The 26,263-nt window shown below is 46.3% G+C and overlaps 1 protein-coding gene across 14 annotated transcripts in view; it reads left to right on the top strand.

The window, feature by feature from the left end:
• Window positions 1-26,263, top strand: part of PPIP5K1 (diphosphoinositol pentakisphosphate kinase 1) — a 204,345-nt gene that overhangs the window by 63,454 nt on the left and 114,628 nt on the right. For all 14 annotated transcript variants that reach the window (XM_088472887.1, XM_088472885.1, XM_088472883.1 and 11 more), the window contains exons 3-13: window positions 6,153-6,348; window positions 14,845-14,935; window positions 16,863-16,948; window positions 17,305-17,459; window positions 18,074-18,175; window positions 18,264-18,425; window positions 19,484-19,605; window positions 19,768-19,869; window positions 20,796-20,882; window positions 21,997-22,072; window positions 22,305-22,414. In XM_088472887.1, the coding sequence (XP_088329013.1) occupies window positions 6,153-6,348; window positions 14,845-14,935; window positions 16,863-16,948; window positions 17,305-17,459; window positions 18,074-18,175; window positions 18,264-18,425; window positions 19,484-19,605; window positions 19,768-19,869; window positions 20,796-20,882; window positions 21,997-22,072; window positions 22,305-22,414 (1,289 nt within the window). The remainder of the gene's footprint in view (window positions 1-6,152; window positions 6,349-14,844; window positions 14,936-16,862; window positions 16,949-17,304; window positions 17,460-18,073; window positions 18,176-18,263; window positions 18,426-19,483; window positions 19,606-19,767; window positions 19,870-20,795; window positions 20,883-21,996; window positions 22,073-22,304; window positions 22,415-26,263) is intronic.

The raw sequence follows: 26,263 nt of genomic DNA, 5'->3' as shown, positions 1-26,263 counted from the left end.
TGACCCCAGATGCTCCGGACCATGGCCGGACTCAAGGGGGACAGAGGTAAGCAGCGGGGTCCCGCGGTGGGTCCCCGCTGATCACATGGTCCTAAGTCCCCAGGCAGGGGGCTCCCTGGGGACTGGCTGCAGCGTGGAGCCAGGCGACCAACCTGCGCTTCCACTACCCCCTGGGACAGCGGACCGCAGCAGAGCGGTAGCGCTGCGGCGTCCCAGGGGTTAAATGCATGCCAGGGGAGCGCGCCTTCCCTGTCTCACAGCCGGCGCCTCCCCCGCTGCACACAGCCCTCTCTGCATGCTGCCGACTGGTCCTGTGGCAGCGCTCCTCCCCCAGGCCAGCCTCCTCTCTGCTCCTCGGCGGCCATCTTCTCCAGAACGCATGGTGAACGCTGCTGGAAGCGCTGGACGGAAGCATCGTGGTCTGGGTCCCCCCGCATACCTCTCCTCCGCTGTGGTCAGGTCTGTGTATGCAGCGCTGTGTCCTACCAGGCCCTGTGTCTGTGTAGTTGAGTGATCAGCGCTGTTAGTGCAGGAATTGTTATTTTTCTGCATTGTATGTGACTGTGCTAGCGCTGCTGCCTGTAATCTTTTCTTCTCTAAACTGTCAGCTTTATTACTGTCCCTGTTCTTTCTGCTAAAGCCCTTGCGGTGCGGTGCTGCAGGGTGGTCTCTCGCCTATTTAATACTTAATTGGTGAGAGAGGTCACATACGTGGTGCCATCATGTCTGAAAGTGATTTTCCCCTCCGGCTACAGTGTATCACGTGCAAAGTACCGTTAGCGGAGGGGGAGGGTAGCGCGGAGGGCCTTTGCCGGCAGTGTTTGTCCATGGCGCGGCCTATTACGGTTACAGCACCGGTACAGGAGCCGCCCTGGGCATGTTTCGCTCAGGCGTTAACAGCTTTAGTGGGCCAGTTAGCTCCGCAGCCCGCGTTTACTCCGATGGGTTTGTCCCAGCAGTCTGTGGTGTCGTCACCCATGCAGGGGTTCCCACGACAATTGGTGGTACCCCACAGTCTCCCTATTTCCCCGCTCCCGGGTTCTCAGGAGCCAGCGTGGGTTAACTCCCTGACGAGTTCTGTACAGCACTTGTCGGATGTGTTGCAAGGGGAGTCTGTGATGCGGTCTCATAAAAGGCCGGTGGCGTCTCTGTCCGCTCCTTATGAGGATGACGAAGGGACGTCTGATGATGGGGAGATTCTAGATCCTTACGATCAGGAACCTCTCCATACTAAGGACGCTGATGCTAAGTCCAAAGTATATATTCCTGGACTTATTCGGGCGGTCCGCACAGCCTTGGTGATTGAGGACGAAGTTCCCCCAGCGGCTAAATCTAAGTATGCCTTTTTCAAAGATGTGAAGGGCGATGCCACAGTCTTTCCTCTTTCGGGTCAGTTGGTGGACCATTTAGAGGAGGCGTGGAAACAACCTGGCAAAAGATACCAGCCGCAGAGACGCCTGGCGGTGGCTTATCCGTTCGCGGATAATTATTTTGCGAAGTGGGAATCCCCTCCACAGGTGGATTCTCACGTGACCCGTCTTGTCCGTAGTGCCACATTGCCGATGCCATCCATGTCCTCCCTTAAGGATGCTACGGACCGCAAGGTAGAAATCTGCCTGAAGTCCGCTTATTCCCTTGCAGGGGGGGCAGCACGGCCGGCTATGGCCATTTGCTGGGTTGCCAGAGCGATGGAGCGCTGGGCGGATTCATTAGAGGCTTCTTTTGAATCCGACTGTCCGGCCGATCAGGCGGAGTTGATTGGCAATCTCCGTGATTCGGCCACCTACATCAACGAGGCGGCTCTAGACATTAGTACTCTGGTGTCTAGAATTTCTTCAGCAGCGGTAGCTGCTCGTCGCACCTTGTGGCTGCGATCCTGGAAGGCGGACGCAGATTCCAAGAAAGGTCTGGAAGCGTTGCCGTTTACCGGAGAAGTTCTCTTCGGTCCGGATCTGGATAAGATTGTGGCCACGTTGGCGGCAGCCAAATCTGCCTGTCTCCCGTCGGCCGCTGCTCCTTCTGGTTCGGGACCATCGTCCTTTCGGTCATCTAGGGCCCAGGGCAGGCCCAAACCACAGTCGTTTCCTCGACAGGCTGGCCCTAAGAAATCGGTCAAGCCCCGGAAGCAGGCATGGAGTACCAGACGTCCGGCCCCCAAGCCAGATGACAAGCCTGCGGCCTGACGGTCCGGGCCTCCCTTTGGGGGATCCCAGGGTGGGAGGCCGCCTGCTACAGTTCGCCCAGTGTTGGTCGACCACTACGACAGACACTTGGGTTCTGGAGGTGGTTTCCCACGGATACGCCCTCTCCTTCCGGCACAGACCCCCGGCTCGCTTCTTCACCACGGGTCTCCCATCAGACCGGAACAAGGCTACGGAGCTGCGGAAGGTATTGCACACTATGCTCCAGGCTGGAGTTATAGTGGCGGTTCCATTCTCCCAGAGGGGCCAGGGTTTCTATTCAAATCTATTTTTGGTACAGAAACCCAATGGGTCATATCGTCCGATTCTCAACCTCAAAGCACTCAACAAGTCTTTGCGGGTCCCGAAGTTTCGGATGGAGACCCTACGGTCCATCATTCTGGCGCTGGAACCTGGGGACTACTTGGTGTCATTGGACATACAGGACGCTTACCTGCATGTCCCTATTCTTTGGCGCCATCAACAGTTCCTCAGGTTTGCAATCAGCAGCGACCACTTCCAGTTTCGGGCGTTACCTTTTGGCCTGGCAACAGCACCACGTGTTTTCACCAAGGTGATGGCGGTCATGGCGGCTTCTCTGCGGCTGCAGGGAGTCCGCATGTTGCCGTATTTGGACGACCTGTTATTGGTGGCAGGATCTCCAGAGCTCCTGTTACGCCACTTGGACCTGACCATTGCACTGCTGCAACGGCACGGCTGGCTAATCAACTGGCAGTAGTCCACTCTAATCCCGTCTCGGAGGATTCTGCATCTTGGAGCCTTATTGGACTCGGGACAGCAAAGGATCTTCGTGACGGAGGACAAGATCTCTGCTTTACAGTCAAGGGTGCGCAGTTGTCTGCACAGCCGCCGGGTGTCCTTACACTCGGCGATGAGGTTACTGGGCTCCATGGTGTCGGTGTTCGACATGGTGGAATACGCCCAGTTTCACTCCAGACCTCTGCAGCACCTGATCCTGTCCAAGTGGAACGGGCTGACTCAGTCTCTGAAGTTCCAGACGATTGTGCTCACCCAGGAGGTTCGCCTGTCCCTTACGTGGTGGTTACAGACGACCCACCTCAACAAGGGACGTCCGTTCTGGGTTCCAAATTGGGTCCTGTTGACAACGGACGCCAGTCTTCGGGGCTGGGGAGCAGTTTCGGGTCCACACTTGTTCCAGGGCAGGTGGACGCCGACAGAAGCGGAGCTTCCAATAAATATCTTGGAACTCCGTGCGGTCTTCAATGCTCTCCAGCAGGCACAGCGGTTTCTCCAGGGTCGCCCGGTGCAGGTCCAGTCGGACAATGCTACCACCGTGGCCTACATAAACAGGCAAGGAGGAACTCGCAGTCGGGCGGCTCTCGTAGAGGTCTCTCGGATCCTGGTTTGGGCGGAGCGCAATCTTCCGGCCATATCAGCGGTCTTCATCCCGGGAGTGCTCAATTGGGAGGCGGACTTTCTAAGTCGCCAGGACGTTCATCCGGGGGAATGGTCCCTGCACCCGGACGTTTTTCAACTACTGGTGGACAGGTGGGGTCTTCCAGAAATCGACCTCATGGCGTCCCGGCACAACAACAAGTTGCCGGTGTACGGGTCTCGCACAAGAGACGAAGGGGCGTCTCTGGTGGATGCTCTGTCCGTCCGGTGGACGTTCCGGTTCGCATACCTGTTCCCTCCGGTCTCCCTTCTTCCACGGGTAATCCGGAAATTCAAACAGGAAGGAGGGACGCTCCTGTTGATAGCTCCCGCGTGGCCCAGACGGCACTGGTTCTCAGACCTTCAGGGTCTGTCCGTGGACATTCCTCTGCGGTTGCCGCTACGACCGGACCTTCTGTCTCAGGGTCCTTGCCTTCACCCGGACCTGACTCGGCTGTCTTTGACGGCGTGGCTGTTGAGACGGCCATGCTGAGGTCCCGGGGGTTTTCCAGCTCTGTGGTGCGTACCATGTTACGAGCTCGGAAACCGTCTTCCGCGAGGATATACCATCGCGTGTGGCATACGTTCTTCCAGTGGTGTCGACCGAGAGGTTATGCACCGCGGGAGTTTCATCTGTCTCGGATTCTCGCCTTCCTGCAAGTGGGACTAGATCATGGGCTTCGCCTTGCTTCTTTGAAGGTACAGGTTTCGGCCCTATCTGTCTGGTTTCACCGTAGGATTGCTACAATCCCGGATGTGCGCACCTTTATGCAGGGTGTTCTCCGCATTCAGCCGCCCTTTGTTCCACCTGTGGCGCCTTGGGATTTGGCTGTGGTCCTGAGGGCTCTCCAAGGACCGCCGTTTGAACCACTGGGCTCAGTGGATCTTAAATGGCTAACAGCTAAGACTGTTTTCCTTCTGGCCATTGCTTCGGCCAGACGTGTTTCTGAGTTAGGGGCTCTTTCTTGTAGACCCCCTTTCTTGGTTTTTTATGGGAACAGGGCAGTGCTCCGCACTCGGCCCGAGTTTCTTCCCAAAGTTGTTTCCCAGTTTCATATTAACGAGGAAATAGTTGTTCCGGCCTTTAACTCACCGGGTCTTTCCGTGGGTGAGGCCTCTTTGGATGTTGTGCGGGCCTTAAGGACTTATGTTGACCGCACTTCTTCGTTTAGGAAGTCGGACGCTTTGTTTGTCCTCTTTGGCTTCCGTAAAAAGGGTTGGCCTGCTTCAAAGCAAACTTTGGCAGCCTGGATCCGTATGGCTATTTCTGAAGCTTATCTTCATGAAGGCCTACCGGTCCCTCCTTCTCTGAAGGCTCATTCCACTAGGTCTGTGGGTCCTTCGTGGGCAGCTCGACGTGGTGCCTCGGCAGTTCAGATCTGCAAGGCTGCTACGTGGTCTTCTGTCCATACCTTCGTGAGGTATTACAGGTTTGACACCTTCGCCTCTCAGGATGCTTCCTTCGGGCGGCGGATTCTCCTTTCTGCACAGGAGCGTCCCCACCCTTAAAGGATACTGCTTTGGGACATCCCCAAGGTATCCTGTGGATACCCTATGGACCCTGAAGTAGAAAATATGAGATATGGTAAGAACTTACCCTTGTTATCTCTATTTCTACGAAGTCCATAGGGTTCCACAGGACTCCCGCCCTGTCGCACCTGTGCTGCAGATGGGCTTTGCTCTGGTCACCGGTTTTCCGTCTCCCTCTGGTGAGAATGTGATTCTTGTATGTGTCCAGATCTTTGTTCTCTCTTTTCCTTCTCCTCCTCCGGCCTATGGCTTGGTAACTAACTGAGGTGCCTTGGCCCGGGGGCGGGGTATAGGAGGGGGACCTAGTGCATCCTGGGAGGCTGAAAGCTTAACTCTTTGGTGCCCTGCGACTGACGTCACACCTATACCCCAAGGTATCCTGTGGAACCCTATGGACTTCGTAGAAATAGAGATAACAAGGGTAAGTTCTTACCATATCTCATATTTTGTCACTGAAGGTAATGTTTACATAATCTACAGCAAAGAGAATGGAACTGTCAAATGGCCTTTCTGTATACATAACACAATACATATCAGCAAGCCGTATATGCTTGTCAGTATGACCATCCTAATTGTGTGCGCTCACACTAAATAGTGTTACCACAGGGGAACGCAGTTTCGTGCATGCTAGCTGCTGAAATAGTCATATTTTACCACTTAGTTTCCAACATGCTTATACTGCAGTTCAGGTTTTACATAGTTACACACTGTGGAGAAAGCCATTTTGTGACTTAACCCAATATACCGCTTGTGACATTGGGCACAAATTGCTTCATGTCTTTATTGTCACTTGTTACTAGGCTCTTCTGTCATAAATGTGATATAGATTGTATAGCACTTTAAACAAAATAAATATTTTAAAAAAAATTATATATATATTTCTCTGCCCATCTTCACTACATTGGTGTATACATAGTGGTGTGTTTTTTCCTCTAAGAATAAGAAACTAGGCATATGACTTTCTCATATGTATGGTGTAATACTACTGTTGCTAGGTAAATTTAATGATCTGTTCTCTAAATCTAGCCTCCTGAGCGCCAGATTGTGGTGGGAATTTGTGCCATGACCAAGAAGTCCAAGTCTAAGCCCATGACGCAAATCTTGGAGCGGCTGTGCAAGTTTGACTACATTACTGTGGTTATTATGTCTGAAGACATCATCCTAAATGAGCCTGTTGATAAGTGGCCCATTTGTGACTGTCTAATCTCTTTCCACTCTAAAGGTAAGATCTCTCTCACGGCCTGGCATCACCGCCCCTGACAGCTTCTGCTGAGTTACTAAGTGCAGCTACAAAGATAAAATCCCTTTTTAATAATTAAATTCTTTCTGCCTGCTAATCAGTTATATTAGATGACTGTAATTCTAATAAGGGGTATCTGGTGTCCGTGTATGCACTGGGAAATGTTCATATGGCTTTAAATGTTTGCTATACTTTCTGTACACCCTACTTTTATTATGTATGGCCCTTTACACATAATACTTCATAAACATTATTCCTATAGTGCATTTCTCCCCCTTCCAAATCCTCTGGTAACTCCGGTATAGTTTTCTTGCTATTGATATTTATAATTTATACCATTTTTTTTTAAAGGAAAACAATTTGAAATGTGCATAATACACAATAGGGTGTAGAGAATTTAAATAACATTTTCTTTTCCCCCTGCATTGCAGAGGAGTGTGGTAATACCAGCAAGTGAATCCATTAAAATGGCGCCTCTATGCCGACTAACTTCATGCTCTACCCCTTCCCTGAAACTGTTTCTTTCCATACATGCAGCAGCATTCGTTTTGATGTGCACAACCCCTGCATAATGCTGTATGTGAGGTAGCATCTGATTGGATACCACTGCATGCACTGAAGAAATCTAGTGGTGAAGGTAGTCAGGTGACATCCTAGTGCTGCCTATATTCTTGTAGGTTACAGCGCATGTATCTTGTGGTAAAAGTGTGTCTTATGCCATCAGAATCTGGGGGTTTTTTTTTTTTGCAAGTGTAAATTGTAGAAAAGCAGACCCTCCAACATGACCCTTTGAACTAGTTAAAGCACAGGTTCTCAAACTCAGTCCTCAGGACCCCAAACAGTGCATGTTTTCCATATTTCCTCACAGAATCACAAGTGAAATAATTAGCTCCACCTGTGAATCTTCTAAAATGTGTCAGTGAGTAATGACTACACCTGTACCTACAAAACGTGACCTGTGTGGGGTTCTGAGAACCGAGTTTGAGAAACACTGATAATGGATAGGAAAGGTGTTTCAATACAGGTGACGGCAATCATAAAGTAAGAGGGAAGTCCAGGAGCAGAGCATTTTGTACCTGGTGGAAGGGGTCGTGTTGGAGGGTCTGGAAAAGGAGACATTGGAACAGATATTAAAATCTGTTGATAATTGGTGGTTAGTACACACACACTTTAAAAAAACATTTGTGAGAACTATGCTGCTTTGTGTAATATATCTTGTGTGGAATTGCACTGCGCATGTCCAAGACGGTATTTGCATACATGTTTTATTTTGTTAAATTATTTTTCTACTTCAGGGTCCATAGGGTATCCACAGGATACCTTGGGGTATAGGTGATGACGTCAGGCACGGACACCACAGAGTAAAATTTTCAGCCTCCTAGGATGCACCAGGGTCCCTCTCCTATACCCCACCCCCAAGCCAAGCCAATTCAGTTTCGCGGGTGTCCGGCCAGAGGTCGGATCACATTCACAGAGGGGGCTGTAATAGCCCCAGAAGATTTCTTCAGAGTGCAGCTGTGGCTGCACAAGATGAGCCTTACAGCATGGACAGTCAATACTGACGGCCATGTTGTCGCTCCTACACCCGCCGGTACCAGAACGCCGGTACCGATCCGGGGATGCTGGTAGGTAGCTGGGGTCACAGCTAGCGGTGACCCCGGATACCTGGACTGTGGCCGGATGTATGGGGGACAAGGTAAGCGGCGGGGTCCCGCAGTGGGCACCCGCCAGTAACACAGTCCTTTTTGGTCCCCAGGAAGGGGGCTCCCTGGGGACCGGCTGCGCGTGGGGCCAGGTACTGATCCTGCGCCTTTCACTAGACCACCAGGGACAGCGGACCGTAGCATGTGCGGTACAGCGCGGCGTCCCAAGGGTTAATAGCAGGCCAGGGGAGATGCCATCCCTGTCTCACAGCCGGCGTCTCCCCCGCTGCACAGTGCCATTCCACAGCGGTCTGAGCGGGCTGTGTCAGCGCTCCTCCCCCGGGCCCGCCTCCTCTCTGATCCTCGGTGGCCATTTTCTCTCTGCATGTACTGGGGATGGCAAACGCTGCTGGAAGCTGATACAGGTGCCATTGCGGTCCGGGTCCCCCGCATACCTCTCCTTCAATTAAGGTCAGTGTATGCAGCACTGTTTCCTACCAGGCTCTGGTCTGTGTAGTTGATCGCAGTGCTTGTAATGCAAGATATTATCTGTGCATTGTATGTCACTTAAATGCTAGCGCTGTTTGCCTGTACTTTCATTTCTGACTGTCAGCCATTTTCCTATCCCTGTTTTTCTTCTGCTACAGCCCTTGCGGTGCGGTGTTGCAGGGTGTTTATTACCTCACAGTAAACGTGGTTTTTCTGTGTGGGAAGTCACATACGCTCCGTTCACACTCCTCATGTCGGAAAGTGAACGAGGATATCCTCTTCCAGCTATAATGTACTGATATAATGTGCAGTTAGCGGAGGGATATGTAGACGCTGAGGGTTTATGGAGGGCATGTTGTATTATATATCACGCCCCATTTCTGTCACTGTGCCTGCACAAAAAGGGACCGCCCTCGGCTGGCTAAGATGCTTACAGCCCTTGTTGGCAACGCTTCCTGTGTTTCCCCATAGGGGTTATCGCAGCGAGTGGTGGTCTCGTCACATGCAGGGGTCCCTGGGCAGTTGATGGTACCCCAGTGTATCCTGTTTTTCGCGCCCCCCCAGGTCTTGCAGGAGCCTGTGTGGGTGAATTTATTGTCCAAATGGTATAGCACCTGATGGACGTTTTACAGGGGGGGTCACCATTTCGGCCTTCTAAACGGCCTTTTGGGTCTCAGACGGCTAAGGATCATGACGTCTGATGACTGTGACATTATTGACTTTTTCAGACACGAGCCCCTTAATGCAGAGGAGGCGTAGTCTGGGTCTAAAGTTTATATACCTGGCCTTATACGGGCAGTCCGTGCGGCTTTGGTTATTACATATCCCCCGTGGCTAAATCCAAATATACCTTCTTTAAGGATAAGGGTGTTGCCACTGTAATTCCTCCTATCTAGTCAGGTGGATCATTTAGAGGAGGCGTGGAAAATCCGGGTGAGCGGGTCCAGCCTCAAAAACGGTTGACCTTTTGCATACCCCTTTGCGGATAATTACTTTTCCAAATGGGAGTTACCTTTACGGGTAGATTCTCATGTTACACGCCTAGTGAGGAGTGCTACGTTGCCCATGCCCTCCAGGTCCTCCTTGAAGGAGGTTACAGATTGCAAGGTGCAAATATATCTAAAATCTAATTATTCCCTTGCTGGAGGGGCGTCCAGGTCAGCTATGGCCGTGTGCTGGGGGGCCAGAGCCATGGAGAGCTGGGTAGGTAACTGGATCTCTGCACACTGACTCTGCAGCAGAGCAGGTGAATAGTGGCAAATTCTCAGAGACTTAGCCACGTTCATAATGAGACAGTCTTACATATAGCCTGCTCCTTTCCAGGATCTCGGCAGCAGTAGCGGCTCGGCAGCAGTAGCGGCTCGCCGCTCCCTGTGGTTGCGCTCTTGGAAAGTGGACGCAGATTAATTTGGAATGCTTTGCCTTTTACGGGACAGGTCCTGCTTGGCCCTCATCTGGACACAATTGTGGCCCCGCAGGCAGCAGCTACGTCTGCGTGTCTACCATCGGCTACAGTCCCATCAGGGTCTGGGGCTTTGTCTTTTCGTCCCTGTGAGGCCAGGGTAAGTCTACAATACAGCTTTCCAAGACAGTCAGTAGCCAGGAAATCTGCTCAGCCATAAGAACAGGCTTGGAGTACAAGACGTCCTACTCCCAAGTTGGACTATAAGCCTTCAGCCTCACTGGACGGACCTCCTCTCGGGGGACCCCAAAGTTGGAGGCCGGCTTCTCCAGTTCGCCCAGTGCTGGTGTCTGACCACCACGGACACTGGGGTAAGAGAAGTATTTTCTTGAAGGTATGTCCTCTCCTCCCGGTAAAGGCCTCCCAGACGGTTTTTCGTTACAGGTATTCTGTCAATTCAAGACAAGGCCCTGTAATTTTTGAGGGTGTCTCTATGCTCCAGGCAGGAGTTATAGTACCTATTCCGTTGCCACGAAAGGGGAACGGGGTATTACTCTATCCTCTTTCTGGTACAGAAACCCAATGGGTCTTACCAGGACATCCTCAACCTCGAATCCTTCAACAAATTCTTAAGGGTTCCTGGGTTCAGGAGGGGGACCCTGCATTCCATCATTCAATGGAGTCTGGGAATTTTGTGGTGTCGTTGGATATATTCAGGGTGAGTACCTGAATATCCCTATTTTCTTAGCACACCAGTGTTTTCCTCAGGTTTGCAGTGGTCGATAAGCATTTCCAGTTTCTGGCATTGCCCCTTGGTCTGGCCTCCGCACCTCACGGTTTACCAGGATCATATCAGTTATGGCAGCCCACCTGCGGATGCAGGGGGTCCGCTTGTTACCCTATCCGGGTGACCTCCTGTTGTTACCAGGGTCTCCAGAGATACTTCAGTGCCATCTGCAACGGACAATATCTGTGTTGCTACGTTATGGCTGACTAATAAACTGGAAATGGTCCTCTCTGATTCCTCACAGAGGATGCTTCATATCCCAACATCTGAGGATCTTTGTGATTGAGGAAAAGATCTCTGCATTACAGGCAAAGGTACGCTGTTGCCTGCAGAGTCGCCGAGTGTCTATTCACTCGGCAATGTGGTTCCTGGGTTCCAGGGTGTCACTGTTCGACATGGTGGAGAGTACCCAGTTTCACTCTGAACCTCTAGAAAAAAAAAAATGGATCCTCTCCGGATGGGATTGGTTGCCCCATAGGATAAAGTCAATAGTGCTTTCCCCGGAGGTTTGTCTCTCTCTGGCCTGGTGGCTGCGGAAAGCTCACCTAAACAAGGGGCACCCCCTTTGGGATTGCGGACAGGGTCCTTCTGATGAAGGACGCCAGTATCCGTGGCTGGGAAGCAGTGTACTTGTTCCAGGGCAGGTGGACACCAGCAGATTATGCACTTCCCATAAACATCTGAGAACTCTGAGCAGTATTCAAGGTTCTCCAGCATGCAGGACAGGTCCTCCACGGAAATACCGTGCAGGTACAGTCTGACAACGCCATCATGATGGCTTATGTAAACCACCTAGGAGGTTCCATCATCAGCAGTGTTCATTCAGGACTCCTCACATGGAAAGCGGGCTTTCTTAGCCGTCAAGACGTGCATTCAGGGAAATGTCCGCTTCATCCGGAGGTGTTCAATGTTCTGGTGAACAAGTGGAGCCTTTCAGAGAAGAGAATCTTCTGGTAGACGTATGTAGGTCCAGTGGACCTTCCAAGTTGTGTACCTCGTCCCTCCATTATCCCTTCTTCCTCCAGTAACGCTCCTGCTGATAGCTCCAGTGTGGGCAAAACGGCACTATTACTCAGATCTTCGGAGCCTCTCAGTTAACACTCTGAAGCTGTTGCCTCTACGCCCGGACCTGTTGTCTCAGGATCCTGGCTGATACCCAGACCTGGATTGTCTGTCCTTGACGGTGTGGCGGTGGAGACTGCCCTCTTAAGGTCTAAGGGTTTTCCAGCTCTATAGTTAACAGGGGCTCTGTCCATGCTAAGAGCTTGGAAGCTTTTATCTCCAAGAATTTACCATCAGGTATGGCATACTTTCTTTCAGTTGTGTCACCCTAGAGGCTATGCTCCTTGGGTATTCCGGATATCCAGAGTGTTGGCTTTCCTACAGGTGGGCTTAGATAACGGTCTTCGCCTTGCTTACCTGAGGGTGCAGGTTTCTGCCCTGTTAGTATGGCTACTCTTCCTGAGGTCCGCACCTTTGTGCAAGGTGTACGTTATATTCAGCATCCCTTTGTTCCACAGGTGGCTCCTTGGGATTTGGATGTGGTCCTTAGGGCTCTCCGAGGACCGCCATATGATCCTCTGGGCTCAGTGGATTTCAAATGACTTACGGCTAGGACTGTATTCCTTCTGGCCATTGATTTGGCCAGTAGGATCGCAGAATGGGGGGCTCTGTCATGTAGACCTCCCTTTTTCTCATCTTTCCTAGGAATGGGGCAGTGCTTCGCACTTGCCCTGGTTTTTTACCTACAGTGGTGTCTAGTTTCCTCATCAATGAGGAAATTATAGTACCGGCCTTTACTTCCCCAGTCCTGTCTGCTGGTGTGGCCTCCTTGGATGTGGTACGGGCCCTTACGAATTTAAGTTTACCTTACCAGTCCATTTAGGAAATCAGACTCTCGGTTTTGTACTTTCTGGTTTCCATAAAAAGGGTTGGCCTGCCACTACGCTAACTTTGGCAGGATGGATTCACAGGTCTTCCTGTTCCATCCTCTATTAAAGCTCTTCCACTAGGTCTGTGGGTCCTTAGTGGGCAGCTCGACGTGGCGCCTCAGCGGTTCAACGGTGATTGGCAGCCACGTGGTCATCTGTCCATATTTTTGGAAGGTATTATGCTTTTGATACCTTCTTCTCTCAGGATGCTTCCTTCGGGCGGCAGATTCTCCTTACAGCACAGGAGCGTCCCCACCCTTAAAGGATACTGCTTTGGGACATCCCCAAGGTATCCTGTGGATACCCTATGGACCCTGAAGTAGAAAATATGAGATATGGTAAGAACTTACCCTTGTTATCTCTATTTCTACGAAGTCCATAGGGTTCCACAGGACTCCCGCCCTGTCGCACCTGTATTGCAGATGGGCTTTGATCTGGTCACGGGTTTCTCCGTCTCCTTCTGGTGAGAATGTGATTCTTGTGTGTTCCAGACTTTCTTCTCTCTCTTTGTTCTCCTCCTCCGGCCTATGGCTTGTTACGAAACTGAATTGCCTTGGCTTGGGGGTGGGGTATAGGAGAGGGACCCTGGTGCATCCTGGGAGGCTGCAAATTTAACTCTGTGGTGTCCATGCCTGACGTCATCACCTATACCCCAAGGTATACTGTGGAACCCTATGGACTTCGTAGAAATAGAGAGAACAAGGGTAAGTTCTTACCATATCTCATATTATTACCAGTTATTTATATAGCGCACACATATTCCGTAGCGATTTATAGAGAATATTTGGCCATTCACATCAGTCCCTGCTCCAGTGGAGCTTACAATCTATATTTTCTACCACATGTACACTTCTGTTAGGTTAATTGGCTCCCAACAAAATCTTAACAGTATAGTGTGGAAGAATACCAGAGCACCCAGAGGAAACCCACACAAGCACGGGGAGGATACAGGGCCGGCTCCAGGCACACTACTAGTGTGCGGCCGCACAGGGGTGCCGAGGTCCAGCTGGAAAAGTTCCCTGCCCTTCACCCACCTGCTACCATAATTATTTTATGTACAGGGGAGGGCACAGTGAGGGAAGGGGGAGGGGGGAGCACGGGACGGCATTGGGTGCCGAGACACCTAGCAACCGACCCTGGAAGCATATACAAACTCCACATAGTTCAGCCCGTGGTGGGAATCGAACCCAAGACTTCAGTGCTGTGAGGCAGTAATGCTAACCATTACACCATCTGTGCACTTAAACAGAGTTGCTTGAGTCTGGCACTTACACCTGCTTGCTAAAGTAGAGAGAGCTGTATTTGCAGATGGTCATGGGCAGGTCGAATACCAAATGATTACAGACGCCAGCGCTAGTGAATCGCTTGTGATGGGCTGGTTGCGAATGCACTGTTGACACTGGATGATGCTTATTCATGTATGAAGGTCTTGTGTACGTGTTTTTAGCAATCCATTTTTTGCAAGACACGAGGTGGAGCATTGTACCTGATATATTTTTAAATAGGTTTCTTAAGTTTTATTGAAGTTTTATAGCAAATGTATGTTTTGCAAAGTAAAACATATGGTCAAAAATCCGGTTGTGATGTATGCCTGGCGTTAACCAGGTACATATGGTATTAGTGCCAACCCATTAACATCATGCAATGTTAGCAGCGTTGCATATGCACGTGATTGCAACTTTTTTAATAAACACATTTTGCGCCTGCTATTTGGGATGTAATTTTGCAACAGCCCTTTTATAGGTTTTCAAATTAAGGATACATTTAAGCGCTCCATTTTAAATGAAGAGTTATTGCTGCCAGAGGCCTTGTCTTACCATGTGGCTTCTACCATGTAGAAGAGTGTAATCTCTGGTGACTTTACCATGAAAATTACTCTGTTACATTGCTAATGTGGCTTAGCTAAGTAATATTTCTTGTATGCATCCTGCTTTGTTCAGCAAGAAGAGGGTACAAATCATTTTAGCAATTTTTTTTTAACCTTTAATGAATTGTCCACAGGCAGCTGCGGCTGTATTCAAATGCTGCTCTTTGGTGAATTGGTAACTTTGGTAATCACAAAGTATTGTCGACATTGTCCGAACTTGGATATTCCCTTATGTACTGTATTTTATATGTAAGACTACAAATCACAGCTACTGTGTGTTATCTGATGGACTTTGTATCGATGCAGTGATGAAACTGATGGTGTTGGTAAGGCTAATATTCGTGTTCTTTATCATTTAGGATTTCCACTGGATAAAGCTGTTGCTTACTCAAAATTACGTAACCCATTCCTGATCAATGACTTGGATATGCAATATTTCATCCAAGACAGGTAGATTAGGATCATTATTCATTTAGTAGTGTAAAATCACATAAAGAACTGTTTGCATATTAATAGCCATCAAAATATTTTATTGTTTACAATTAGCTTAATGTAGAAAGTGAAAGTAGTTAAGATAAAGTAGATTAACTTGATATTTACATGGTTAAGACACATTGATCTTTTTAACTAAATAAAAACACGCTTAATATATAAAGGTGGCAGCCGTCCCCTGGTGCCCCTGTATGTGCCAAGTGAAAAAATGTAGGCTTATCTGTTTACAATCTTTAGTTCCTCCGTACTCCTCTGCATTAGCAGATGTTCTATAACCTAGTAGGAGAATGGAATCAAAGGGAAAATGTATCATAATGTAGTATATTTATTTCCATTCAATAAACTTGATTATACCAATTTGATACGTGTACAAATGAACAAAAACAGCTTATCTGGTGTAAGAGTTCCAAAGATGTTTTTAGTTACAAGGTGGTAAAATCCCTGTATGTGGGCCTCACATGAGACAATATTCCTCTTTCATACAGAAACATCTTTGGAACTTTGTTACATCAGAAAAGCTGTTTTTATTAATTTATGAATGTATTTGCATTATTGTTATTGAATTAATTAGAAGCCTTTCTCACTTTTGTTCATATTACTATCTAAAAACACTTTACAAGTGAATGTATTAATTAGTTTATCTAGTTATTTATTTTACTAAGGTTACATTGATTTCAGACTTCCATTGTTACTTTGGTCACCAGCTGCATCATTTTAAGTTACCGGGGAATTGTATAGTAGTTAATGCTGTATAATAGTTTTGTTCTATTGTATATGTTTGTCATCGTCCTTTGTGTATATATACTCTGTCTAATGATGCTGGGGAAACTGAATGATTCATCATTGCACAGCTTATACAGATCGCCTTGCTTGCGTTCAATTTCATATTAAAAGGTCCACACATTATACTGGCCATACATGTTAAATGTGATTGTTTAGGTTAATTGCAATTTTGTTTTTTAATCTGAACAATTTGCACAGATGTAATCAGATTGGAAATAGACTGTGCATGCTGTCTGCCCTTTAAGTTTCAGCCAGTACTATCACACACTTGTCGCTGGGGGGCATCAGCTGATCTTTTTTTATTTTATTTACCATGCTAAATCAAATCCAATATAGCCTTTTGAATGTGTCAATACACGGTATAGGGTGTGGTATGACATGTCAACATGGTTATAATGTCAACATTGAACATGTCAACTTTCATCATGTAGACTCTGATGAAATGTCGACATATTAAGATGTAGACCTATCGTCCACCGGTGTCCGGGTGGTCACTTACCTCGCGGCAGCAGCATCTCCTACGGTGGGTTCTTGGTCCCGGCGGTCATGTGACCGTCAGTCCTATCTGAGTCATCTGATGCTCCAGCGTTCTGTTAATATTCTTCTCCTAACCCTCCCTCCAGTGCCTAACCCAATCCCCTTCTCGCCGTAGCATAACCCTAACCCCCTGTAGTCTAACCCTAATGTTGACATTTTACATGTTGACATTCAGAGAATGTTGATATGTTACTTGTTGACATTTTAACAATGTCAACATCATAACTGTCGAAATTGTGATGTCGACATTATAAATGTTGACCTAATGACTACATCCTCACTGTGTAATCTTAGGCAGCTTTTGTCCACACCTAGTTTGCACATTAGGCAAATGCTGTAATCATCGTATTTTTTTTTTATTTTAAGTTACCTGAATTAAATATTAGAGGAATTCCATGCATAAATTACATTCCATGAAGTCATTACGACTTTTCCATGTACTTTATATATTTTATTATATTTTCCCTACCTTTCCTCAGTTAGTATTTGGTGGGTTCCCTCCCCTTGGGATTGTTGCTTTAGTTATTAAAGGATGCTGCAAACTGAATGTCTCCTGTTTCTATAGGAGGGAAGTATACCGAATTTTGCAGCAAGAGGGAATAGATCTTCCTCGTTACGCTGTACTTAATCGAGACCCTGATAAGCCAGATGGTAAGTTTAGTTTCTCCTATCATGATATCTGATATCTATCAGTAAAGTGATAAAAATGGCCTACCTAAAAGCTATAGAACTGTCTTTAAATGTATGAGGTTGTGTGGGTGTCACTGGGAGACAGTGCCAAATGGCATTTACAGTGCAGGGTTCATTGTCGCTTCCCACCAGCTGGTGAATTATGCAACTTTTAGTTTCCACTGCCCAAGGTTTCCGCAAACCTATTTAGATCAGTCCTATTTGCTGTTATACTTAACTTTGTATATTTTGTACCAATGTGGCTATGTATGAATATTTATAATGTCCATCAGAAGTTCATTCCATATGATTTGAGACGTGTGACCCTTTATCGCCAGAATGTAATCTAGTGGAAGGTGAAGACCAGGTCGAAGTAAATGGAGAAATCTTCCCCAAACCCTTTGTAGAAAAGCCAGTCAGTGCAGAAGACCACAATGTATATATCTATTACCCAACCTCTGCAGGAGGCGGCAGCCAGCGGCTATTCAGGAAGGTAAGTAGCTAAGTAACTTCCACGGACGCCCTTATTTCCTTTCTGCGTTGTGTTATATGGGGAGGCCTGGCCTGAGATAAATATCAGCAGTAAGACGCTGGGACACAACCCCCTTCTCATTTCTTAGCAGCTCTCAGCTACTTTAATGTCCTGCTCGCATTCAGCAAACACCACTCTATAATTGTATCTGTTAAATAGCTACACATTACTGTGGTCTTTCACATTCTGAGAGCGTCACTGTGTATTATATCAGCACAACTCATGTGTAGTGATATAATACTGTCTCGGTGATATATGACTTACATCACAGGCAATAAATTAAAAAAGAGCTGTTGATAGTATCCAGTGAGCAGCCTCCAATAAACAGGAGATCGCATTTACGCTGTAATGCCATAAAATGTTACTGTTCTATCTATAAAGAATTGTTAAGGTATCTGCTATTAAATGTTTGTCATTTTCTGTAATTTGATGATGGCCTGTTACGAATTCTTCATATGTCCCTACCTTTAAATCTCGCCTTCAGACTTTGCTTATGTAGTTACAGAACATATTGTAATTTGCAGCTGAGTAATTAACTATAATGTCTATATTGGCCTTATTGTGTTTTCCATTAGATCGGTAGCCGCAGCAGTGTTTACTCCCCAGAGAGCAGCGTTCGGAAGACTGGATCTTACATTTATGAAGAATTTATGCCAACTGATGGCACAGATGTTAAGGTAGTAATGAGTCTGACCACATTACTGTCTGCAGTAGCTGTACCAAGAAAGCGGATAAATACAATAATAATCTTACAATATTCCTTAGGTGTATACTGTAGGTCCTGATTATGCACATGCAGAGGCCCGTAAATCTCCAGCTTTGGATGGGAAGGTGGAGCGGGACAGTGAGGGCAAGGAAATCCGGTATCCTGTCATGCTAACTGCCATGGAGAAGCTGGTTGCCCGTAAGGTCTGCTTGGCTTTTAAGGTTAGGTGCTAGCTTACTGCTAAATTATATGTATCTGAGTAATGCTTATTAAGAGAACTGTCAATTTCAAGTTAAAGGTTTTTATATCCTGCTGAACTCAACATGTGATCTGTTTTGAAGGGGATGGAAAGTCCCAGTGCAATATTTATTGCCTCCGGATGGGTTATGAGCTTTGTAAATAAGTACTGCAATGCAGCGGGGGTTTTACATTCTCTTCTAGCTTCTAACATTAGTTCTCTGTACAAAGAGGTCTAAATAAACTGGCCCATTTTGTATGTTTAGGTGTCATGTAATCCATTTGTTCTAAAATGAGCGAGCTTACTTGCCCTGCTCTCCCTGGGTAACACTGGGGATCTTGCTCAGTGTCCCTTTGAAGAGAACATATGACTAAATGACTGTACCATACATGTAAAGGCATGTAAAATGTATGACCGGTAAGCTTCTTTTTATGACATGCCCATTGTCAACAGCTGGTTATTGGGAATCGGTATGATTTACCGCCGGACATCCTGATCGTCCTTAGGTAAGTATTAGCTAACCTAATTCTACCCCCTAACCCTCCCTTAGGGGTGCCTAACCCTAACCTCCCCCCTCAGTGCCTAACACTAATTCCCCCTCTAAGTGCCTAAACATAACCCATACTTCCCCGCTGCCTAAACCTAAGTCCCCCGGGGGGGTGCCTAACCCTAACTTCCCCCCGGGGGTGCCTAACCTTAACCCTTCCCCTAGTTTATATCTAACTTCCCGGGAGGGTGCCTAACCCTAAGGCCCCCCCGGGAGCCCCTAACCCTCTCTCCCCAAAACCCCCCGTGGCTATCCACGCTCGGCGCCCCTTCGATCAGGGATGTCGGGCTCCTTGCGTATGGCTGATGACAGGCGTCGGCATATCGACACCTGTCTTTAGACCCTTGCTGGGATATGACAGTCGGGAAGCTGGCTGTCGGGATTAGGTCCGCCAGCTTCCCGACTGCATACCGGTTATTGTGCTGTTCCATATCCTAATACATTATTAGTCTTATTAGTACAGCATTATCTGAATATTTCTATATATGTTTCAGCAAACAGTTTGCGGCTTTGACTTGTTGAGAGCCAATGGGCATTCGTTTGTATGTGATGTCAATGGTTTCAGTTTTGTCAAGAATTCTATGAAGTACTATGATGACTGTGCCAAAATACTTGGGTAAGTTCACAGCTATCTCCTTGCCTGTGCAATTGAGTGTATCCTATTTACGCTCTAGAAACTACGGGTCCCTATACATTTCTCCATTAGCCTTTGACATATGGGGGAAATAAATGTGCTTAAGGTAATGTTGTCTTGTAACCAAGGTTTCCTTACATTTAGGAATATAATAATGAGGGAACTTGCTCCACAGTTCCATATACCCTGGTCCATACCAACAGAAGCTGAGGATATTCCTATTGTACCAACTACATCTGGCACAATGTGAGTGACATAATACTTATCTCTATGTGGGTCCATGTGTCTTGATTTATTACACAATTATAAACACCAGATCAATGTTTTGTTTTGAGAAGTATGACAAATCCTAAAGGTACTGTAAGTACGAGTTTCAGTACTTAATATGCTTCTGTATCAGAAATGTCCTTTATAAACGTCCGCAATCTGCCGGAGGGTGTTCTAACCCGTTGCTGATGTTATGGCAAATGTTCCTTCTAGCAGCAGTACTTACATTTTATGTGTTAGTAACTGGGATCTTCTATTCTTCTTACTCGTGTCATTGACTGCTCATGCTGCTAACAGTGGGATTTCCTGCACGCAAAGACAAAACTGTTTTTACACATGGTCTTCGTTAGGTGACTAGTTGTGAGTTTGTCATGCATTTACAGGGAACGTTACCCACACTGAATGGCTGGGGGGTTGCTGCAGCACTCGTCACATTATTCCCAGTATGGAGGGGGGAGGGTGAAAAAGGATCCCCTCTAATGCAGTAGTCTTGGAAGGTTGAATACAAGTTTCTTTATAGGTGGGGGAGAATTGGTTATCATGGCATCATGTAGTGGGTCATGTGATGTATTGTGGTTTAGTATGAAGCCAGGGGCAACCCAGGGTAGAGATGTGACAACGAAAAAAAAAAAAGAGATTAGGTAACCTCGAGAACAATCAGGCAAGGCAGTTAGCATCTACCAGATGAGGAAGCTACAGGTCTCCAGAGATATAGTGGTTTTGGAGTACATGTAAGTGTCTATGGCGTTCCTGCACTGGAAAAATGAAGACCTAATAGTATTGAATGTTCTTTTGGTTCTTGTGATTAAAGGACACATTGACAAACATGTGAGACTTCTCATATATGCACATAAATGAGGCTATCTACCTATGAAGGTGATCTTTATATTTGTGTAATGATTTAGGATGGAGCTGCGATGTGTGATTGCAGTAATCCGGCATGGGGACCGCACACCGAAACAGAAGATGAAGATGGAAGTCCGGCATGCTAGGTAACTGAGTAATTCAGCTAAGTCACTTTTCTTTCAGCATGCAAGATTGTCCTACTCTACTTTACATATCATTCGTTTTGTTACAAATTTAAAGGGAGTTTACACCCAATATAACTTTTTATAATGTTTTATTAGAGTGCAGTTTCTTTTCCCTGAAGCCCACACTCTTCCCTTCATGTGGACCATCAAAGTTACAATTCTTCAGGCACCTCGGGTTCACTAAGTGGCAGGATGGCAGTCATTGACTGCACAGGGGCACTATCTTGTTTAAAAATGGGGTTTAATGGAATTCCCTTTAACTCTGTGGCATAGGTTTGAGAAAATAACCAGGGTAATTTGTGGGACTTTCAATGCTTAATTTTGTATCTCATTATCTTTCTTACTTACACACTAAATGGTTGATGTATTAGGAGGATGATGTATAGACAGTGTAGACCTTAGATGATCTGCAGTGCATAGCAACCAATCAGTTGTCGGCTTTCATGAGTGTAAACTAGACTGTTAAAAGCTCATACTAGATTGGTAGCTGATTTATATATGAGAGAGAGATATACAGGGACAAACCGTGGCTGCTAAGCAGCCCTGGCAGTCCCCCTGCATTGACCCCTGCGAACTTGCCCACAAAAGGGGAGTGGCCATGCCGAAAGGGGCATGGTTACGCCTCACGGTGGCATGGCCTCGGTGCAGCCCCCGTCTTTTAGTAACCCAGGCCGAGCAGATATATATATTTTCAGACCAGAAGCTTGAAACTGGGATACATTTTAGTGTAATTTTGCAAAGAACATTTACAAATGAATGAATGCCTGGCACATTCTTCAAACACAATAATGTTTACTTGTGAAATGTTTGCACAAATAACGCACCTGGTTAAAGAACAGAATCCCTCAAAATTTATAATGTTCCAAAACCTATATGTGTTCTGCAATTAGCATTTATTGTGCTTATTATACTTTAAACTACATGCTCACACTGTGGAACCTAATCCCAAATGACCATTAGGTGAGAGGTGCTGAGGCAAACATTTTGGGAGCAGACTGGTCTGCAGGGAGCCCCTGATTGGTGGCAGTGTTTTTTGCAAGAGTTTTTCTTTATGGGGGTCTTTCTGTACACTTAGGTTCTTTGATTTATTTGAACATCATGATGGATACAAAACTGGAAAGTTGAAGCTAAAGAAGCCTGAACAACTGCAGGTGCGTTGCTTTTCTGAGTTAAGGTTAGATGTATTAAGTTTTGCTAGGTGAATTACTTTGTATATTTGCAATTTATCTAATGGCCCTGAGAGGTGGTATCAGCTGCATGTATTAATATGAGTGGAAGAAGTTTGGAATAAAGGGTTCCTCAGAAACAGGATGGAGGCATATTATGTAATACATTTTCACAGTAGTAGTGCTAACGCCTGTAATTTTGGGTTATATTAAACAGGAGGTGCTGGACATAGCAAGATTGCTACTATCTGAACTTGGAACCCACAATGACTGTGAGATAGAAGAGCGTAAATCCAAACTGGAACAGCTGAAAACAGTTCTTGAAATGTAAGTGGCTTCTTTAGTTCAATCACCATCAGGGTCCCTTAGTCTGGAGTTTGAGTGTAAGTCGCACAACAAGCTGCGTGGAGAACCTGTCTTCACTTTCAGTATGTATGTTTGCTGAGGGGATGTGATGGGGTGTAGCCACTCAGAACATTTTCTTGGATTACTTCTTATAAATTGTGCTGCCCCCTACATTGTGTGTTTTTGGCTAAATAATTTAAGGGCATTATATCATATCTAAACAAACCATTGTTTTGAAAGAATTTTAAGCATTTGCTTTCTTTGTCTAAATGTCACTCATTAGGCTGCCTATTTATCAATATATACAGTAAATGGTGTTTCACATACTTATACACCTGTGAGCCACATAGGGAGTTTGGCTGGGCTCAACCTTTCAACTCAGCTTATCTTATTTAAGGGATCTATACTAGCAATAGTTTCTGTGTTTGTTTTTATATATAGCATAGCTTTCCTTGATCTTTAAGTTACTATATATTAGTAATTTTTTCCAGAAAACTTTAATTTGTCAGAAAATATCATTAGTTTGTATATAGCACATCGCAATGAAACTTTACTTAAAACAAGTAAATCAAGTGGTTTTTTTTTCTCCTTTCATTTGTTAAGTTTTGTAACTATGACCACAAAATATATTGTGCTTCTGCATTAATCCACCTTTACATGACACTTTTAATGCCCTCCCCATTTCCCGGCTCTTAAGAATTTTCTGTGTGTAGTGACCGGGAGAAAGTGGGGATTATTGACACAAGCATGTCATCATTGCCTGTCTCCTCCCTTGACCACCTCTGGCAGGAACTCAAATTCTTTTATTCTCCATTGATCTTCTGCATGGCTGAGGACAAGAGGGTCTTGTCTTTGGCTCTTTTAGGTATATGCTCCAGACAAATCCCAGGGGTGGTGATTCATTTACAGGTGATATGCTGTTCCAATACAGCACATCTCGTCCCTTCATTTCTCAAATTTTCCCCTTCACACCATAGCGTTGAGTAGGAAAACTTGCAATGTCAGAGGTATCGAAACTAGATGATATGTACGCATGTAAGCTTCGGGAGGACGCTCTGCAACGCGTTACCTTTAATTAAACACAATATGCTCTTGCTCCACAGCAGCAGGAAGTCATGTTAAGAAGGAGATGCTTCTATACATAAGCAGGAAGAGTTTGTATGATGGTTTCAGTGATGGGGTCACAGGTACCCATCGTCCTAACTCACTTTTTCTGGGTCTCATCATAATTTACCTCTCCACATGCTCCTTGAACAACTTTCAGACCTTCCCACATTCCTCTTTTATACCATGGGTTCTCTACATGCATCTTTTATGCTATAAGAGTCCTCCACATACCCCTTATAAGCAACTTATGAAGCCCCCTTAGATCCACACTTACATTAAAGTAGCCCTCCACCACCTATTACAAATGTGTAATTTACATTAAAATTCACCCCCCACCACACACACACACACACACACACACACACACACACTTTTTTTGTTCGTCCATCTTTGCTGGGTCTCGTCTCCTGATGCTCTGGCAGAGAGGGAGGATAATGTTTTGTAGCTGTTATACAAAATAAAATATATATGCCGTACAGTCTTTAATGGGCATATTTATTAAAGAATATTTACGATGTATCCCCCAAAAATGCCCATTTTTAGGAGGTACCCGCAAATATTAAAGATTTCCAGGATTTAACGTGGTCCCTGCATTTCTGTCTGCTAAGCAGCCCCCATAGGAGTCTGGCGGCTACTATGTGGTTGGATTTACCAAGCTGCTTTCCGGTGCTTGGCCCTATTAGCTAATGCTATCTGAATATGGTATTAGCCTATAGAAGCCTGTGGGCTACCATGTCGGAAATGTGCAGTAGACCCACAGATGCCAAACCAGGCAGCAGAGTGATGGTGTAAGTTTTCAGGCTGCTTTCAGTACTTCAGCTCTTATTACTAAATTTGCATGAAAATTAAAATTTTCACTTTGTGAATTTAAGCATAAAAAATTGATCATATCTGCATTTAAAATGTAGATTCTGAAAAATAGGTCTGTATAGTGTGTTACAATCTCCATCCGTCTACATTGATCTGTTGTAAACTGTAAACCCCATGAAACCATTATATAAACAGTAGAACTACAAGAAATACCAAATACGAGATAAGGGTTTTTTTTTATCGGTGGACACTTAAATAGCACACACGGTAAAGGATAGAGTGGGCTGAACAGAGATAGAAGGGAGAGCAGGGCCTGTGCATGTATTCCTTTAAATGAATGTATCAAAACAGGAGTGGTTGAAGCATGATAACATTATGGTTAAGTGGGACACAAGCTATGATTCGGTTCAGTTTCCATGCTTTAGAGCAGGGATGGGGAACCTCAGGCCGAGGGGCCGTATAAGGCCCGCAGAGTCATTTGGTCTGGCCCTCTGAGCTTTTCTCCTAGCCTCATCTGGCTAGCAGGCTGCCTAGAATGGCACCCTGCAGCCAGAATCTATACAGCAGTGCCACCTGGAGCGTCCTTTGGACGCTTCAAACAGTCACACTGTGCTGCCCTTACAACTCCCCGGAGCATCCTCAGATGCATCGGGCATTGCTGTAATAGCCGGCGATTGTGGCCCCGCCCCTGTGTGACGCCACATGGAGGGAGCGTGGCCTGCATCTGGCCTGTGAATATATATATATATATATATATCTATCAAAGTGGCCCTCGGCAGAAAAAAGTTTCCCCACTTCTGCTTTAGAGTAAGAAAAGGACACCATTGTTACACTGTCCAAAGCAGGAGCATGTTAGTGGTGTCTATATAAATGCTCCAAGGCTTTATCATAGTCTGGAAGAAGATGGGTAACTTTGGGTATGGGGCAGGTAAAGTGGGGGGTCGGGAGTTAAAATTGGGCTTTTTTGTTTTTCACTTGTCAGGTGGTTGTTTTTCATTTCAGAGTTGGCAACCCTGATCATAGTCTAAAGGCCAGTATCCACTACCCGACAGTGAAAAGACTGAACAATATCGTTATAGTTCAGTCGTTCACTACACTGCAGGGTGCCCACACTGAGCAATATGTCGTTCAGTGCAGGCACAATCAATCGTCTGCAAACATGCAAAGATATCATCAGGTTGACCAGAATGTTTGCATGATGATAGATGTCTAAAAGACCAAATTTTCAAACGATTTTCAAACTATGTTCAAACTATGTTCAAACGATTATCGAACGATATCGTTATCGTTCAATCGCTCATTTATATTGTATAGTGGATAGGCACCTTAACTGTGCTGTGTCAGTGCTTAGTCTTACCTGCTTTATGTGCACAGAGCACCCCCTGCTGCCAACATTATTTACTTCATATCAGCTACCAAAAATTCAGTGAGAGAAATTCTATTGCAGGTTTGCACAAAATAAAAAGTGTAACTGAGAGGGAAAAAACAACCTGATTTATTTAATATGCTGCATTTATCCATTTATGTAAAAGCAATACAGATGTTTACACACACTATCTCGCAGTGGCCTCACCTGCAATGCTGATGATTGTCACAGTGAATGGTAATGTTCTCTGCTGTATACACTGAGGGGTTAATTCAAAATGCTAAACACAGATTCGCAATTATCAGGAATCTGCTTGTGCACAGGACCCATTCTGTGCCTGTGCAGAACGGGTCCTGCGTGATCGCACGTAGCCCTTGCTATGCCTCTGCCTGATTGACAGGCAAGGCCAGTGTGGGGACGTGTTGGCCCCGTTTTCCAGGAGTGGCAAGGCCATGATCTGTGTCCACAGACGTAGTTTGCTGGCCTCGCAAGCCAGCTAGCCTGTGTAAGCTGAGGCTCACTCAGCTGGCCAGTGCCGTCCACCGACG

This window comes from Taudactylus pleione, unplaced genomic scaffold (assembly GCF_031769625.1).
Source record: "Taudactylus pleione unplaced genomic scaffold, aTauple2 ptg000129l, whole genome shotgun sequence".
Taxonomy (NCBI): Eukaryota; Metazoa; Chordata; class Amphibia; order Anura; family Myobatrachidae; genus Taudactylus; species Taudactylus pleione.
The sequence above is the reverse complement of the archived record's forward strand: the minus strand, read 5'-3'. Positions and strand labels throughout refer to the sequence as shown.